At 40.9% G+C, this 19240-nt stretch overlaps 1 protein-coding gene across 4 annotated transcripts in view; it reads left to right on the forward strand.

The window, feature by feature from the left end:
* The first annotated feature begins 9151 nt into the window (after positions 1 to 9151).
* LOC122665247 (SPX and EXS domain-containing protein 1-like) overlaps positions 9152 to 19240 on the forward strand; it is a 117813-nt gene continuing 107724 nt past the window's right edge. Inside the window, exons 1-6 of one of the 4 annotated variants that reach the window (XM_043861341.1) lie at positions 9152 to 9327; positions 10533 to 10668; positions 10780 to 10913; positions 13004 to 13042; positions 13174 to 13266; positions 13392 to 13508. In XM_043861341.1, coding sequence (XP_043717276.1) covers positions 10587 to 10668; positions 10780 to 10913; positions 13004 to 13042; positions 13174 to 13266; positions 13392 to 13508 — 465 coding nt within the window. In that variant the 5' untranslated portion in view covers positions 9152 to 9327; positions 10533 to 10586. Of the gene's footprint in view, positions 9328 to 10532; positions 10669 to 10769; positions 10914 to 13003; positions 13043 to 13173; positions 13267 to 13391; positions 13509 to 19240 lie in introns of those variants that run through there. The other 3 variants (XM_043861340.1, XM_043861342.1, XM_043861343.1) reach the window with 3 other exon arrangements.

Below are 19240 nucleotides of genomic sequence, written 5' to 3' on the forward strand. Positions count from 1 at the left end.
TGAGCCAAAAATCTTAGACCTTGTCACTAGCATCACTAGCTGTCAGCGAAGAACTTGTTGAGGAAGCAAGGAACATGGACTTGGAGTTACTAGTAGAAGGTGTTATCCTATCTTTGGCAGCCTTATTAGTACAGTCAACATTTGTGGAAAGAATCCAATCAGCCCAGGCTTCTGATGAGGACTCATAGAAAATCATTGAAGCTATTCTGGAAAACACACAGCCGGATCTAGACTTTACATTGACCAGAGGGGGTGTCCTCATATTTAGAGACCAATTATTTGTTCCAAATGATGTGTAGTTCAGAAAGGAAGTTATGGCAGAAGCTCACGACTCCCCTTATTTAATCCACCCAGGTAGCACAAAAATGTATAAAGATTTGAAGGGGCACTACTGGCAGAGTGGAATGAAGAGAGATGTGGCCGAGTTTATGGCAAGATGTCTCACTTGCCAACAGGTGAAGGTGGATAGGCAACGACCCCACAGTCTACTGCAGTCATTGCCCGTCCCAGAATGGAAGTAGGAGCATGCTACTATGGACTTTGTCACCAAATTACCCCGTGCACCTAGGGGTGTTGATGCCATATGGATTATAGTTGATAGATTGACAAAGACAGCTCACTTCATCCCTATGAAGATCACCTAGTCGATGGACAAACTGGCTTGCTTATACATTGATAATGTGGTTCGCTTACACGACGTTCTAGTTAGCATCATCTCCGACAGAGATCCCAGGTTCACATCTAAGTTCTAGGGTGTATTCCAGAAGGCCTTGGGCATATTGTGGAGTTTTAGCACATGATTCCACCCTCAGACAGACATGCAAATGGAGAGGACCATACAGACTCTAGAAGACATGCTTCGAGCATGTGCCATAGACATGCAAGGTAGCTGGGATGAGCATATCTCGCTCATCGAGTTTGCTTATAATAACAGTTACCAAGCTACTATTAGAATGGCACCATTTGAAGCTCAGTATGAAAAGAAGTGCAAAGCACCTTTGTACTGGGATGAAGTAGGTGAATGGTGCATCCTTGGTCCGCAGTTGATCCAAGAAACTTGTGAGAAGGTGGATCTAATTCGCAAGCGAATCAAGGCATCCCAGTTCAGACAGAAGGGTTATGTAGACATGAGAAGGAAAGACTTAGAGTTCACTGTCGGGGACAAAGTGCTTCTCAAGGTGTCGCCCACTAAAGGGGTGATGCGTTCAACAAAAAGGGCAAGCTGAGTCTAATGTTTATTGGACCTTATGAGATTCTTGCAAGGATCAAGCCGGTAGCTTATCGGTTGGCGCTTCCTCCATCCTTGGAGGGTGTACATGACATATTTCATGTGTCTATACTGTGGAAGTACGTTCACGACCCGAGCCATGTTCTATCACAAGAACCACCAGAGCTCGCAGCTGACATGACCTACAAGGAGCAACCCAAGATCATTTTGGACAACAAGATTGTTCACCTTCGCAATTGGCCTATCTTTTATGTGAAGGAGAAATGGTGTAACCATCCAGAAAGAGGTGTCTTGGGAATCAGAAGTAGAGATGCGGCCGAAGTACCCTTCCCTTGACTTACAAGGTACGTCAAATTTTTGGGACAAAATTTCTTGTAAGGTGTAGGGAATGTTACACCCGCACCCAAGATCCTAATATTTTATTATTATTATTCTTGTGATGTGTAGATGGTGCATCGTGTATGCCAGTGAGTTGTTCGCCATGGTCGTCATGCCCAGTCACAAGATCATTGACTATGACATAGGTTTGCCCGTCGAAGAAAGGTTCCTCAACTGGGAGTAGGGGAAATTCGTCGATGATGACTTCACCAACTATCCTCCTAGCACAAGTCCCAAGAGCGAGGAGTACCAGAGAGCACACCATGTGTTGTGCCATATCGACACTTCGTCTCACAACGAGGTTAGCATCGAAGTGAGAAAACTCTTCGGGATCACAGAGGACACATCGTGATGGTCAAGGGGTAAGTTACCCACCTTGTTTATACTTGTGTATCCTCCCCTCTATGACCTTGAAGTGCAGACCTAGGCCCAGAGACCAATCATTGTCTGTTTAACTCTTTTGATTGGAATGGATTAACGAACGGACCCACTGTTGGTGGGTTACGTCCGTGAATCCACTCGTACTGTTGTATGAATGTGTTGTTTTCCTTGTGTGGCACTCATGTGCCGAGTCTTGGACAAGATGATTATGTCCCCGAACATGGTGGACCCCACCCTTGACCTACCCCTTGTATTGTTGGACCATGTTGGTGGGCCCACAAGCCTATTAATATGTTTAGAATGATTTATGGCCTTAGGACCCCAAGCCAAACAGACCCTAAGTGGGTCACTTACTATATATATATACTTGGGCCCTATTCATTAGGCATTCAACATAAATACTTACCAAGGACTGTGGGTGTCACACCCCTATCCCAAGCTTATGCGATTAGCACAGTCAAGAGGGTGATTAGGATGACAAACGTCACCCCAATTCCTACCAGTATCAACGACACAGTGTCCCAAAGCATGGTCATCACACAAGGACCCACCCAAATAGTTACATTTAAGCAAAAGAAATAAATATTTCCATTCATTGTCAGAGTTATCATAAGCGGAAACATTAATTACATAAGCAGTTACAATATGTTTAGCTGACCAAGTGATAAGATAATAGTTAGTGTTTACCATCGGCTGACCATGACATAACTACTCAAAATACTAGTAAGTTATTACATAAAATGTTTATAACGAGCACAAAGCCCTAAAAGAATCAAAAGGTGGGGGGAATCCCCAAGTAACCTCAGTGCCCATAAGCACAATCATCACAGGGGCAACCATCGTCGTGTTCCTCTGACACGTACTCAGGCTCTTCGTTACCAATACCATCGTACTCTGCTGACTGTATATCTAGGCCGACCAAGTAATCATCACCTGCATCAAAATCTAAAAGGTGTGTACACAGGGGGTTAGCTCCATTGAGCCAGTGAAGGGAAAGGGGAGTGCACATACTCACAATCTAAGTCATGGTATATGCTACTGTGATAACTCGGGAGACACTGAGAGTCACTTATCCTATCGCCCCAGTGAAACCTCGATTATCACAAGGGAGCTACGCTGGTAGAAGCCGTAGACCACCCAGTGGCAGCCCCCAAATAGCCGTTACTACCCCTGACCTGGCCTCTCCCACCTCCACAAACATCAGGTGCTCCGACTACCCAACACATAAACCTCTGTTAGCAAGGGCTGTAGCATAAGGGATCGTTAATCCTAACCACAGATATGCTACATGCAATTCCTATCGTCCTGGGAGGTATTCCAGGTGCATCAACGTCCCATTCCATCTAGCACCCGAGCACCAGCATGGCATGATGCATACAAACCAGGATGACAATCAATGAATATAATAATAAGAACTTCGAGGTTCCGGCACCGGCATACCCGACACTGTAACCCAATATAACAATGTAAAGCGTCATATCCACATTTCATCAGTTCACATCCAACATGGTTTTATATGCAAAATGCAACATGGCAAAAATGAATGCAAGCACATAAACCATTATATATTCCATATGATTGTATCTATATAAATGTATATGTCAAGCCCAAACATTACCCAAAACCCACTCATAGTTCATTTGCTTGGCGTTTGGTGAGGTTTGCTCTAAAGCACGGACTCCCTTATAGATTCCGAAGTCTGAGGATGCGTGAAAGTAGTGTTAGAAGTATACAAGTGGGTCCCGCAAAGGGTCCAAACAGTTTAACTGAGGTTTGGGTTAAGATAGTAGGGGCAGATGAAGGAACGGAGTCAGCCATGTGAGTTCGGTCATGGATCCGTCCAGGCCATACCCAAAAAATATATGGAATGGACTCACAGGCGGATGCGGAACATGGATCCGCTCGTGCATCCGTCCAAACCCTGAGACACATCCGAGAGAGACCTGAGCTACGGGCGGATTCACCTAAGTGGGTCCGCTCGTGGCTTCGCCCAGATTAAACAGCCAGGTTAGGCTGAACGGACTAACAAGCGGATACACGACAGTGAGTCCGGTCGTTCGTCCGCCGCCATTCCTTTGAAAGCTACGAAGTTTATCACCTCCAGCCCTTCATTCATGGATCCATAAAGGTCCTAGGGTTGGGGAGGTAAGTCCAAACCTTCGTTGGAGGTCCAATATACATAGCCCTTTAAGAAGGTAAGGGGATTCAAGGGAATTGGATCCATCCCAAAGGTTCTTCCCAAACCCAAACTAGGTCTTTAATGCTTGAACAACATTTAGGTCATCAAAGCCATAGAGGCACTAAAGGAAAGGAAATGTGAGTCTCAAAGGGAGCATTGAATAGGGATTATAGGGTTTCCAAGAGAGACCCCAAGCTTGGAATCGATCCCAAGGGGATCCCCAAACCCAAAAATGGAAAAGAGAGGGAGGAAGATGAGGACATTTATCTCACGGATCGATTAATGGGTGATTTTCACCTCCACAGTCCCTCCAAGCTTTTCTTCTCCATGACCTTCAATGCTTCGCAGCTCCCAACATTTTGGGTTGATAGGAGAAGAAATGAGCCTTAAAGGCCAAGTCTTGCCCTAAAGACTAATCCCCACTTAGGGCCTGTTTGGCTTGGGCTTTAAGAGCAAAAACTCATTTAAGAGGTCTACCAAGCTGATGGGTCCACCCAAATGGTAAACCCACAAGCCAAGGGGATTAAGGATGAGACCAACCTCGTCTAAAATACTAGATAGAGTGCCCGAGGCACGGGGTGTGGGTCCCACACAAGGAAAGTCCTCAAACAGCATGGGCGGACTAACAGGTGGATACAGTCTTGGTGAGTCCTCTTGTGCGTCTGTTGCTGTTGTAAAGGCAAAAATTTAAGGAGATTGGTCGAGCTTTGGCCCACACTTCAAGGTCAACTAGGGGAGGGTACAGTAACATTCACAAGGTCAGTATCTTACCCCTCGACCGTCAGGACGTGTCCTTCGTGATCCCGAATAGTGTCCCAATCGTGATGCTAAGCTCATCGCCAAAGGAGGTGTCTAGCTGTAGGGACACAGGGAACGCCTTCCGGTACTTCTAGCTCCGTGGACTCGTGCTAGGAGGATGATTGATGAAGTCATCATCGATAAATTTTCCCCACTGCCGATTAAGGAAACTCTCCTCCACTGGCAGGCCCGTGAACTGGTCAATTATCTTGTGGTTAGGTTTGACCACCAATGAAAACAGCTCGCCCGTGTACACGATAGCGGAATCTACACGTCACACGAGAGAGAAATTATTATTTAATAGTAAATCCGAGCGCGGATGTAACAGTGGGAGTTAAGAGAGTGAGAGAAGAAGTGAAAGGAAAGGAGGAAGAAGGTGGTTAGGTGGAGGCTTGCTGATTTGGGAGGTTACTATTAGAGCCCTCTTCCTTAGCCACCAAGTAAGTAACCCTCCTCTTCCCTCTAGAACCTAAATCTAGAAGACCCTAGTTAATCGATTGGGCTTAGGGTTCCACTTGGGGCCCAAGTTCTATGTATGAATCTTCACCAATACTCATGAATGGGCTATTTGACCATCATCCTATGCATTTAAAAAACTCCCTAAGCAACCAAGTTATTGTCCTAATAACTTATGACCTAACCCTATTAAATCAATCCTAGAAAGGATCCCAACTCTCAAATTCCTAAGACCAAGCTTAGGCTAGGTTATGGTAACCTTGATGGGCATGGTAATGATCCTCCTAAGCCTTAAGACCCTAACACATATAGGGATTTAGGTTGGAAAGCTACAACTTGGACAATACATGTTCTACCTAGAATGGATTCACGACCGGACCCAAGCATCGGGCCTCCGTTCGAGAATCCGTTCCATATAAATGGGTTAATATTGAACAAATGGCTTGGGCAGATCCACGGACGGACCTAGGGTCCTGGCTCCGTTTGAGGTTCTGTCTGATTTGGGAAGCTTCTATCTCTCTTGATTGAGGATGGATTCTCCAACGGATTCGCAGAGGTGGGTTACTTCCGTGAATCCGTTCGCCCTTTTTTGACTTTGCTGACCTGTAACTTGTAGGGATTCTTTATGGGACCCACCTATACTCTTCTAACCTATGTTCACACATCCCTAGGCTATCTAACTAGTATGAGGGAACGTGTACTAAAGCAACCTATATTAGACACAACAAAATATATGCGGATTATTGGTGAGTGGGTTTTGGGCTATTGTTTGGGTTTGTTTTCTATTAAATGTACATGTATCATGTTATGTGCATCATCATTGAACATGATTTGCATTTTGCATAATTATATTTTGTTTGATTGATGTGACAATATTATGAAAATGTATTCCTTTTCATATCTGGTTACGGTGCTGGGAAGTGCCGGCATCGGGGTCCTAGGAATATGTAAACTTTTGTTGCATGCCTTGATGATCTGTATGCGCCGTGTCATGCTGGTACGCAGGTGGTAGATGGTATGGGACGTTGATGCACACTGAATACCTCTCGAGACGATAGGATTGCATGTAGTATAATTGTGGTTAGGATTTGCTCCCTATGCTACGACCCTTACCAATAGGGGATTAGGTGTTGGGTGATCAGGGCTCCCTGTTGCTTGTAAGGGAGAGAAGCCAGGTTAGGATGATCACTAGTTATCGAGGTCTGCCTCTGGGTGGTAATGAGGTTATGACCAACATGGGCCCCCTCTTGACAATTGATGCTTCACTGTGGCGATAAGTTAAGTGACCTATGGTGTCTCCCGAGTTGTTACAGTAGCATATACCATGGACTTAGAACTATTTTTTAGGTGAAAAATCAATTAACATTTACATGCATCATGGACTATGTGTGAATTGCTTGTTTGTGTATTCCCCATCCCCTCACTGACTCAATGGAGTTAACCCCCTTTGTGCACACTCTTTTAGATGTTGCTGCGGGTGGTGGGTATTTTGCTGGACTCGAGGTTCAATCCTCGGGATATGATGATATTGGTTATGAGGACCCAGAGACTGCTACCAAGGAGCACGACGATGGATGTCCTTGCGATGATTGTGCCTATGGGGCATATTGACTTTTGGGATTTGTTCCCTTTTGATCCTTTTGGGGCTTTGAGCCCATGTATAAACATTCATTGTTACACTATTATTTTGAGTAGTTATATGAGGGTTAGTCGGATAACTGTTAAAGTTATTTAAGTATCATGTAGTCGATTGTACATACTGTAACTACCGTAAACGCTTCCGCTTAATTATCATTTGAAATGTAATAATTCTTCCCCCCGCACTCTGATATTATTATTGGGATGATGTGTGTCGTCCTAGTCACACCTTTTATTGTATTATATCCCTGATTGGGATAGGGGCGTGGCAATTTGCCTCTCAGCACATGTCACATTTGTCTTATAGGCTGATAACCAATCCATCAAAGATGACGTCAAAGTCAGTCATGTTGAGTTCGATGAGATGTGCTATCGTCTCACGATCACATATTTGAACTGAGCATGACTCATAAACTACATCCAACTTCACAACGTTACTTGTAGGTATACTAACAGCTAACCCTTGTATCAAGCTCTTCAGGGTAACATGCATCTTATTGGAAAATGTTGGGAACACAAATGAATGGGATGCACCAGAATCAAACTATACACGTGCAGGTGCAAAGGAAATGTTTAAAGTACCTGACACATGAATTAAATCAATTTTCCTGCTATGCATGCATGGGAATACTGCTGCAGGCACGATCAATTATTGGTAAGACAGATAATATACTTGTCACAACTCCCTGGGTGCTCTCTGCCTCTGCATTGGTGACCGTAAAGACTTGCCCAGGTACTTGGTTGCCTGGGTGTGGCTGAATAGCACAGCCGACAGGATGAGGATAAGCTGGCCATGGAGGTAAAGACTGAGCCATATCAGGTTTCCGTTGAGGGCAATTATTTGAAATGTGCCCGAATTGTTGGCAAGAGAAACATTGCACACTGGTACCCATGGGTTGTGAAGATGTCGTTGAACCAATAGAATGGGTGGGTTGTGGTGCCTTTAGCCTCTTGTACTGTACTGGTGCAGGGCTGATACAAGATCGTCGAGGGAACTTGCTAGGTCCCTGAGTACTTTGTGAGGGCATATTCCCTGTCCCGTATTGGGCATGATAGGTGTCTCTTTGACGATCTTCTACTAATTTAGCCATCTAAACCACATCTTCATATCGCTGTAGATTATGTGGCACTGGTATGGCCCCAATAGCATGTCTCAATCCCCTCTCAAATCTACTCGCCTTCCCCTGGTCATTTCTCAAATGGGGAGGTGCAAAGTAGTGCAGCTCTTCATATTTTTGTTGGTACTTCAACACAAATTTGGCCCCCTGAGTTAGAGTCATAAATTCTCCTTCCTTCCTTTCCCAAAAATTCTTGGGAAAATAGTTATCGTAGAAAGTCGTCTTGAATTGGTCCTAAGAGAGATTGGGATGAATGGCTGCAAGAATTCGTTGAGTGGATCTCCACCATGTTTCGGCTTCACCCTCTAGTTGGAAGCCGGCACATGAAATCTTTTGCTCGTCTGTACAAGCGAGCAAGGTGAAGATCTTCTCCATGTGTTGGATCCATTTAGAGGGAAACAACATATCACTTGTGGGCCCAGAGAAAGTGCCAAATACATGGAATTTTTTAGGATTTTGAGTCTGAATAGCAGTGTAAGATTGATCAAAATCATGATCTATCACTGACGATTTTGATAAGAATCGTCCGATTCAACGATCCGATTCCCAGTTTGTAACACCATGGTTTGAGGTGAAAGACCTTAAAAAACTCAACCAAATCAATGCTGGTATCTTCAAAAGAAAGGGACCAACCCCACCCTTTATTTTCCGACGAACCAACCCTCTCTCGTATTCCTCCTATTGGAAGTTGAACCTGAGACAGGGCTTCACTTTCGTCAACTGAAAGATCTTTGCATGGATCAACGCACGATTTGCAGGTTCGTCCCTTCTCTCTCATGTTATCTTCAATCTTTGCTCGTCCGTTCAATCTTTCATCCACTGGTTCAGTTTTCTGTTGCAATCTTTCAATTTTCTTGTGTGCTGAATTGGTTTCCAATATGGCTATTTTTTTCTGCATTGTTTAATTTCCACTTTGCTGGGCTTTTGTTACTGAACCCGAGCTCTGATTCCAACTCTTTTTGAAGCTGTAGCAGGACTCTAATTTAGGCGAGTTTAATTCCGTGATCTGATTCTTTTAGATTTTCTTGAGTTAAAATGGGTGTTTCTCTAAATGATCGCAGTTGATCGCCTCTGAAAAATGTATGCTGCTGGTTTGTAATTGTGCACGGAGGTGACTGCTTATGAACTTCTTGAGGTTTGACTGTTTGACAGTAAGAAATTTATTTTTTTATTTTGTAGATCTGTGCTTGATTTTCAACAATTCTATGTCACATTCACATTTTGGTCCTAGAGCAAGTTGACTATTATTTTTGCAATTAATTTCTTTCGAGATATTTGGTGCATTGCAAGCTTGGACCCTATGAAAATGTGCATATAGCTCATAATCGTATGAAGTTTGGGTGAAGGTGATTTGACGTTTAAAGCTTCGCTAGTTTGCTCCCAAATTCTTTAGAACAGCTTAAACAAAGACTGAGATGATGTTAACTTACCGTAGTCAATGATGTGGTTAGGCCCCCCAAAGTTGCAACATGAAGCCTAGTTAATATGTTGGTTTCTTACTTTACATGTTTCCTTATTTTAATGAAGTTTGAAGTGTCATTAATTTTTTGAATCTAATTGTGATCAAACGTTCCCCAACTGTATTTTTTCCTGCATATATTTGCTAGCCTTGATCAAAAGCCTAGCCAGTTGGTTAACCTTTCAATACTATGGCACATACTATTTAAGCTGAAAGTCCAAGAAGTTTGGTAAGAAAGACCCCATTTGAAACCAATTTTGTGGCATCTGATTGATACCAAATTTTGCCTAAATGGGGTATCAATGGTTAGTTTTAGATGATCAATGTAAATTGCATAAATGTAGGTGATAGTTTTTTTTTTAATAAAATTAATATCCCTTAATATTTTTAAACCATTTCTGTGACTTGACTTAGGCATCCCCTTTTGGCTTTTGATCGGTCTATTGATTTCAAATGGTAGACTCTTGATTGCATCGCTTCAGCATTTTTTTCCCATTTGGAAATATTACTGCTTCTCTTCTAATCTTTTCAAGGCAGAAGAATCAATGGGTAGTTTTAGCTAATCTATGCAAATTGCTGAACTATAGACCCTAGTATTTTGTGAACCCTTTTGACTCGACCAAGGATCCATCTTTTGCTTATGATTCTTATATTGATATATTGAGTTCAAATGGTCTTCTCTTAATTGACTCGACCAAGGATCCATCTTTTGCTTATGATTCTTATATTGATATATTTAGTTCAAACGGTCTTCTCTTAAATGCATCACTTTAGCATTTTGGTCTTATTTGGAAATCCCATTGCTTATTTTCTTATATTTTCAAGCCAGAAGAATCTTTTATATTGGATAGGTACAGTTGTCTTTTTTGATAGTTCTCCAAAACTTTATTTTTGCAGGCTTCTATGATAGGTACGAAAACATAGAAGCCATCTTATATTCCATCTTCACCTATGTTTGGAAGTCCTGTAGCAGTTCCTTCTTACAGTCCTCATCTACGGCGTTCTGGTAGCAGGCCTGTTTTCTTAGACCTAGGTATGAGGATGCTTTGAGTTGTGCATGCAAAGAAAAATAAAATGTTTTCCTCTAGTGTTGCATTCTGTGGATATATCAGGCACAGGTCTAATTTTGTTTAGGTTCTTTTAGGATCAAGCGAACTGGGAAAGAGCACTGAGGAGCATTATCAACATCAGCTAGAACTGAATGAAATGAAGAGTGGAAGTTCACCATTGCATGCTACTGCTATAATGCCATCCCCAATTTTCTTATGGAGATTCAAGGTCTGGTTTGTGATTCCTTATCAATAACTATGTTACTCTATCTTTTTGTTCCTCATTTTTATTTTGGTACCTTGAAAGTTATTTGTTGAATGAATTAGGATGTGATGCTTGTTAGTCCAAATGGATAATGCTTGTTGGAAAATGGTAGACCTCCCAAAGCAAGCAATAGTTCCTTACAGTGGCACCATGGGAAACAATCAATTGGTCAATAGAAAACTTCAATTCTATTTTGTTAATGTAAATAAGTGCAAGAATTCAAGTTTGCGCATCATTCTTATAGTTCTAAATGTTGTATCCAAACCACTAAAAAATCTGGTAACAATGAATGACTATCTCTGAATTTGACAGACTCCCTAGCTCCCTAACCTATTGCATACTTTTCAAATACTAGACTAATTTCTAAGTAGCTTACTAAGCTAGATTCCTGAGTGCTAAATAATTGGGGATTAAAACGTGGCCTTCTAAGAGCTGCAAAAAGCAAGTGCAAAACCCAGTGCTGGACAACTAGTAGACAAAGCCCTTTAATTATGAGCATTTTTCTATGTCTACTAGTTTCTGGTTAAGTCCTAGTTGTCAAACTCTTCTTGGGTTATTATAGTTTCAATGATGACTCACTTTATTGCTTCCCTGTCCTTTGGCGACTTTTGTAGCTGGGTTCTTTAGACTCTGAAGAATAGGCTGATCTATTACTCAGCCTCCCATCTACGGAGTCTTGAATTGATGAACATACCCTCAAATTAGCTGAGTAAATTCACACTAAAGTCCAATACTGGTTTTAGTTCTGAGATAGAATCTCCTTAAAAGCCTAAACGATTCCCGTAGTAGCGGCGAGCGAAATGGGAGCAGCCTAAACCATGAAAACGGGGTTGTGGGAGAGCAATACAAGCGTCGTGCTGCTAGGCGACGCGGTGGAGTACTGCACCCTAGATGGCGAGAGTCCAGTAGCCGAAAGCATCACTAGTGTATGCTCTGACCTGAGTAGCATGGGGCATGTGGAATCCCGTGTGAATCAGCAAGGACCACCTTGCAAGGCTAAATACTCCTGGGTGACCGATAGCAAAGTAGTACCGTGAGGGAAGGGTGAAAAGAACCCCCATCGGGGAGTGAAATAGAACATGAAACCGTAAGCTCCCAAGCAGTGGTAGGAGTCCAGGGCTCTGACCGCGTGCCTGTTGAAGAATGAGCCGGTGACTCATAGGCAGTGGCTTGGTTAAGGGAACCCACCGGAGCCGTAGCGAAAGCGAGTCTTCATAGGGCAATTGTCACTGCTTATGGACCCGAACCCTTACCTTTCTAGTTCATAGAAAAAAATTTACTGGGTTTAGTTCACAGTCCTTTTCTTTTTGATAGCTGTCTATGCAATATAAAGAAGTAAAGCTTTCTCTTTCCTTTGAGTATCTGTACATTGTGGCTCTTTTCTTGGTGCCTGTTGTAAGATGATTGGTGAATAAATGGTCTATATATTCTGTATGTCCTTCTTTATGGTGATGTCAAATCCACAAGTGCCTTTATTTTCATTGCTCCTCTGAATTCACCTTTGGACTGAGAGAGAGGGCTCTTTTGCTCCAGTTTACAATCTTTTTGCTTGTTTATATGTTGAGCAATCCTTCTGTAACTATGTTCAACAGTTTTCTTCTGTGTTGTTTTGGAAATAAGTTCTGCATGGTGGGGAAAGAAAGAGAAAAGCAACTTTTGACTGGGTTGTCTGGTTTGAAGTGAAGTTATTTCCATGAGAAAAATTTAATTTTCCGCCACTCCAAAACCAAAGGAAAGTTTTAACGTCGAATGAATGAAAGTTTGGTGAGGGGACAAGTAGTATAATCAAGGCCTTTTACATCAATTCTTTGCATTTCAACCAAGCATAGTAAAGATCAGTTTTTGAGTAAAATCCATTCCATTTTTCAATTTTCACTAATTTTTGCAATTTTCATTTACTTTACATCTAACCAAACATTTCCTGGTCTTCCATAAGAATTAAAAAAAAAAAAAATAGCCTGACCCTTGCAGGAAAATTGATGTTTTTGTGTAAAAGATCTTCTTCTATGGCCAGTGACATATTGATCATGATTTAATTGTGGTTGATTTTCCAGGTGCTCCTGTTTCTTATCTGGGGCTTCGGGTGTTGCAAGGTCAGTTATGATCCTTATATTTTTATACTGCAGAGAGGAGGTCCAGTAGTTGTCCAGGAAGTGCAACAGATCTTTGAAACTGGTCATTTTGCTTATCTGTTCTTAGTTGGGTTTATCTCTTAAATCTGCAGATTGGTTGGGACTCTGTCATGAGAATGAGTGCTGATTTGCGGGATCTATTTCTGTATGAGGCCTTTTTGTATTATAATCCTCTTCTTCTTGTGGTAAGATCTTTTGTTTTGTTATGTTTCTTAAATGGCCAGACTACTTTAAACATCTACAATTTGAGGAGGTGCTGGATGCTTTCATTTCCTCCATGGAAGCCTTACTTTCTGTTTTGATTTTGCAGACATTGATGGTGTGGCTTTGGGGAGTGAATTTATGGGTGTTTGCTCAGTCTACTATCAATTATACTAAAATATTTGATCTTGACCAGGATCATCTTTCTCATAGAGAAATATGGAAGGTACTAAAGTTCCCATCTAGTACATTAATTAGATATATGATGCAGTGAAGATTGTCCAATTGGGTCTCATAAGATTTTATTTTGGCCCATGGTTAGGTTCGATGGACCTTAGGTTTCTTATTTTTGAGTTTATTGATGTAATGAACATCTTTTATAAGCCCATATTTGAGTTATTAATTCTGTACATGGGATGAAGAATATCGATAAGATTGTGTGGGTCCCATGTGTTGTTAAATAAGTTAGTTTAGTCCCTTTTAGTTAAGTATTTGATTAGAGTAGGATACTTAATAGTTAGATAGACTTCTGTTTTCAGTCTATTTACTTTATTAAGTGTGTTAGAGTGATTAGGAGTCCTTTTATGAGTCGATTTAGGAGTTTAGATGGTCATTATATATGTAATACCATTATTTAAGTAGTACATTCCCCATCAACTGGAGATGATTTTAATGAGTTTTGGTGGTATTGAGCAGTTCATACAAGATTGGTACCCTAGATCTAATTTCTTCTCTTCTCTCTTTTCCCGACAACTTCTCCCTTCCTTTCATCTTTGCAATTCCCTTTCTTCCTTATCCTTGCGGCCTCATTGCTACAGTCTCTTTCCTTCTATCTTAGAAAACCCCCAACACTAGAAGATCCTCTGATTGATCTGCATTAATTAGTTACAGAGCAAAACCTGGCCATGGATACCTTTGCATTCAAGAGTAGAGTTCGTATGCCCAATGGAAAGACTTCTTATCTGTTCATTGATGAAGGAGGGAGTGAGAATTTTTTTCGCAGTCCATGGTGGAGCTGTTTTCTAAGATAGATGAGAACATCATTGACTCTGATAGTGATGTTTTCATCAAGTTTTTAGTTTCTTCCTACTTTTATGGTGCTAGATTTCATGTATTTCTTTGTTCCAAACATATCATCATACTTGGTCAATCATGGATGGAAGAACGGAAGGTTTGTCCTTGTTTGTGAAATGTGAAGGGAACTCATGTACGTTAATGCCTTCCCATCTTTTGCACACTATTTTCTTGAAAGGGTTGGAACATGATAGCTTTTTAAAGCCGGTTGAAGCCATAGTTGTCAAGGCGGTAAAGCGACCCAAGTCGCTGGAGGGGTGTCTAAGCGATTAGGCGATAAGTCACCCACCTAGGCATCGCCTAGGCGACCAAGGCGCCCCCAAGTGCTATTTTTTTATTTCCCTTTTTTCAAAATTATTTAGTATGCTACAATACATACTTTATAACATCAGAAATCAACAGTAAGCCTTCTCAAGTCATCAGAAATCAACATTAAGCGACATCAAGTCATCAAAAATCAATATTAGGCCACATCAAGTCATTAAACATCAACATCGAACTAGAAGACAACAAAACTGGAGAAGCAAACTATTGGAAGTTTGAAACAATCAAACATACATTTGGTTTATACTAGTCTCACATTTGGTTTATACTGTTCTTAGAAAATAAGATCTTATCTATAACTAATTAAATTGTTCTCTATTTAGAGAAATATTCTTGCTCTCTAAAAAGTTTGACTAGTCAAATAATTTTATTTTTACATGAGACTTATAGTATTAGGTAGAGCACAAAACAAGCTTTCCAACAAATCCAAAATTGCTTAAATTTGATTTATATTGAAGAAGTTATGTTCCGGTCAAACTTTATTTGATATGCTCGAATGCTGTCAAAATCGCTCTGAATGAAAATATTTTTTTAGATATCAAAACAAATGAATATTTTACCGCACTTTTGGTTTTTAGCAATGTTTTACCATATTAAGATTTATACAATTTTTAGATTTGAGAAAAACCCCAACATTAGAAAGTTGAAAATTTTACAACAAACAACAACAACAACCATGACCTTATCCCAACTAAATGGGGTCGGCTACATGGATCCGATAGATGCTATGACAGTAATGGAAGTAAGAGAAATAAAAGGAGTAAAAGGGAGTTGGAAGAAAATAAGTAAAGGTATAAGTCGAAGCAGTAGTGAAAGTAGCATCCTGGGAACAATCCCCTCCAAACAACTCTATCTGCGATGATACTAGGATCGAGCCCTACTGCATGCATATCCTTTCTTACCACTTCTCCAATAGTCATTTTAGGTCTGCCCCTACCTCTTTTGGCTTCGTCAAGCTGAATCTGGTCACTCTTCCTTATTGGTGTATCCATGGGTCTCCGTTGGACATGGCCATACCACTGCAACTGGCTCTCACGGAGTTTGTCCTGTATTGATGCAACTCCCAAATTAGTTCTAATACAATCATTCCTTACTCTATCTCTCCTGGTCTTGCCGCACATCCATCTCAACATCCTCATCTCCGCTACACTCATATTGTCTATATTACTCTTCTTTATTGCCCAACATTCCGCCCCATAAGTTATAGCTGATCTTATTACTGTCTTGTAGAATTTCCCCTTAAGCTTAACGGGCATGCGTTTGTCACATAACACTCCTGATGCACATCTCCATTTCATCCACCCTACTTTAATTCTGTGGGACACATCATCCTCTATATCCCCCTCTTTATTAATGATTGACCCCAGGTATCGAAAGCATTCACTTTGTGGTAGCTCTTGCTCCTCAAGTTTCACCAGTTCATCACCTCTCCTGTTTTGACTGAAGTTACACATCATATATTTTGTCTTTGTTCTGCTTAACTTAAAACCTCTTGATTCCAAGCTTGATCTCCAAACCTCTAGTTTCGCATTAATCCCTTCCACTGTCTCATTGATCAAAACAATATCATCAGCAAATAGCATACACCAAGGAACCTCATCTTGGATGTGTCTGGTTAAATCATCCACGATAAGTGCAAACAAATAAGGGCTTAGAGCTGATCCTTGGTGTAACCTAATTGTAATTAGGAATTCACTACTTTGGTCATCTGCAGTTCGAACACTCATCATCACGCCCTCATACATGTCCTTAATTATACCTACATAATTACTTGAGCTCCTTCTCTTGCTTAGGACATGCCAAATGAGCTCTCTAGGGACTCTGTCATAGGCCTTTTCTAGGTCGATAAAGATCATATGGAGGTTCCTTTTGTGAGCTCTAAAAATTTCCATGAGTCTCCTAAGAAGGTAAATAGCTTCTGCCGTGGATCTCCCTGGCATAAATCCAAATTGGTTCTCCGATATATCAGTTTCTCTTCTTATGTGTGCTTCAATGATTTTTTCCCATAGCTTCATGGTATGACTCATTAGTTTTATGCCTCTATAGTTATTGTAGTTCTGGATATCACCTTTATTCTTATAAATCGGAACTACAGTGCTTCTCCTCCAATCATTTGGCATTTTCTTTGTATTCAAAATCTTGTTAAACAACTTGGTTAGCCAAGATACCCCCGTACTCCTAAGCTCTTCCACATCTCAATTGGAATCTCATCCGGTCCCGGAGTTTTACCTACCTGCATCTTTTGTAGGGCCTCTTTAACTTCGACCTTGTCAACTAGTTGTAGATGTCCATAATGTGGGTTGGCTTCAAGACTATTCCTCTCCACTTCCGAATTCATCCTATCGGTCAAGGTAGTTCCATTTAAGAGGTTGTAAAAATATTCACCCCATTTCTCCAAAATGTTTTCATCTTGTATTAGTACTCTACCATCCTCACTCTTAATGCATCTAACATGGTCCAGATCTTTGTTTTTCCTTTCTCTTATTTTAGCTATCCGATAAATTGCATTTTCCCCTTCTTTTGTATTAAGTTTTTCAGAAAGGTCATCATATTTCTTCGCTCTTGCTTTCCCCACAATATTCCGAGCTTCTTTTCTAGTTGCATAATATCTCACTTTATCCTCTGTTTCGTTAGTCTTTTGCCAGATCTTAAAATGATCTTTCTTAGTCTTAATGGCTGCTTGGACCTCGTCATCCCACCACCAAGTCTTTCTAGGGGCTAGGTGCATACCCTTTGAAATCCCTAGTACTTCTTTAGCCACCTTCTTAATACAATTCGTCATCTCAATCCCCATCTCGTTGGTATCTCCCTTGAAGTCCCACTTTCCTTGTAGAGCTATTTTATTGATAAAAGACTCTAAGAGAACTCGTTGTAGTCGCCCCCATCTTATCCTAGGGCAAACCTGTTTCACCTTCTTACGTTGCGTCGTACCAAGGTACATATCTAAGACCACCAGTCTATGTTGAGCAGTTAAGTTCTCTCCAGGTATAACCTTACAATCCTTACATAGAAGTCTGTTAGACCTTTTAGTTAGGAAGAAATCTATTTGGCTTGCATGTTGTCCACTTTTGTAGGTAACTAAATGGTCTTCTTTCTTTTTAAAAAAAGTATTTGTAATGCACATATCAAATGCTAATGCAAAATCTAACACTTAGATCCCCGCTTTATTCCTCTCCCCAACTCAGTAACCTCCATGAACTTCTTCATATCTTCTACGATCTCTGCCCACATGTTTGTTAAGGTCACCTCCGATAATAATTCTCTCCCTGGCTAATATCTTGCACTAAACCATCCATGTATTCCCATAATTGCATTTTAACACTCTCATCCAATCCTGCCTGGGGCGCGTAGGTGCTAACTATGTTGATAATCTCGTTGTCTAGCACTAGTTTGATAGATAGGGTCCTCTCTCCAAATCTTCTAACATCCACTACTTCGTTCTTAAGGTCTTTGTCCACAACTATGCCCACTCCACCTGTCCTGCTTTCATTTCCCAAGTACCATTGTTTGAAGTCATCTAATGCCTTGGCTTTGTGGCCCTTCCGGCTTTGTGGCCCTTCCATCTCATTCCTTGAATGAATGCAACATTAATCCTTCTTCTCTGCATAACATCTATCAGCTCCATATGCTTGCCTGTCAAAGATCCGATGTTACAGGATGCAAATCTAATCCTATGCTTATGACCAAGATTAGTATTAAAGGGTATGATGCAAGAAAAGATAATGGATACTCAAAAAATATTAGAAAAGAATATTTTAGGATCCATGCAAAAGTGATTGGCTGGATATAATATGGTGCCGGCTGCCTACCTGACGCACCAATATAGGTGAAATACTATATAATATATAGATGTGGTACGAAAGGTAAGGTTAATAGGGTAACATACCAAGAGGTTACTTAAACATTATACAGGTAGTTCCGACAAAGTACAATGTGAAAAATCAGGACAAAGTAAGCTAAACAAGTCAGTTAAATAAGATTCAAGTCAAGCCAGGATAGACCAGAGTACTACACAGTAAGTCACACTGTACAAAGGGGTAAAAAAGTGCAATAAAACAGTAAGCAATAAGAGATAATGCAAAGTAATGGTACAGTAAATACTAAGATAATGGTAGGAATAACTCAACACAATGAGGTACAGTTGTGTAAATGAACAATATGCAAACATAGATAATACAACAAGTAGAGGCAACAATACAATACATCAAGTAGAGGTGCACAAAATACAGCAATATGCAAAGCAATTCAGCTAGCACTGAGACAATAACTACTAAGGCAATGGTAAAAGCAATCCACTTTAAAGGGGTATAGTAACCTACCGCTGAAAATCCAGTTTTTGTTCTTGAATTGGGGGTTCACTTTTTATCTTTTGGAATTTTATTTTTTAACTATTTTTATTGGATTCAAATAGGGGGTATTTGCTTATTTATGAATAATGTCTTAAGTAAATGAAATACTATATTTGGCATAAATAAGTGCCAGACCCTGGTCCGATACCAATTAAACCAGTGCAAGGCGCCCTGCAATAAGGCGGTGGTCGCCTAGGCCCCAACAAAACCA

This window comes from Telopea speciosissima, chromosome 6 (genome assembly GCF_018873765.1).
Source record: "Telopea speciosissima isolate NSW1024214 ecotype Mountain lineage chromosome 6, Tspe_v1, whole genome shotgun sequence".
In the NCBI taxonomy this organism is placed as follows: domain Eukaryota; kingdom Viridiplantae; phylum Streptophyta; class Magnoliopsida; order Proteales; family Proteaceae; genus Telopea; species Telopea speciosissima.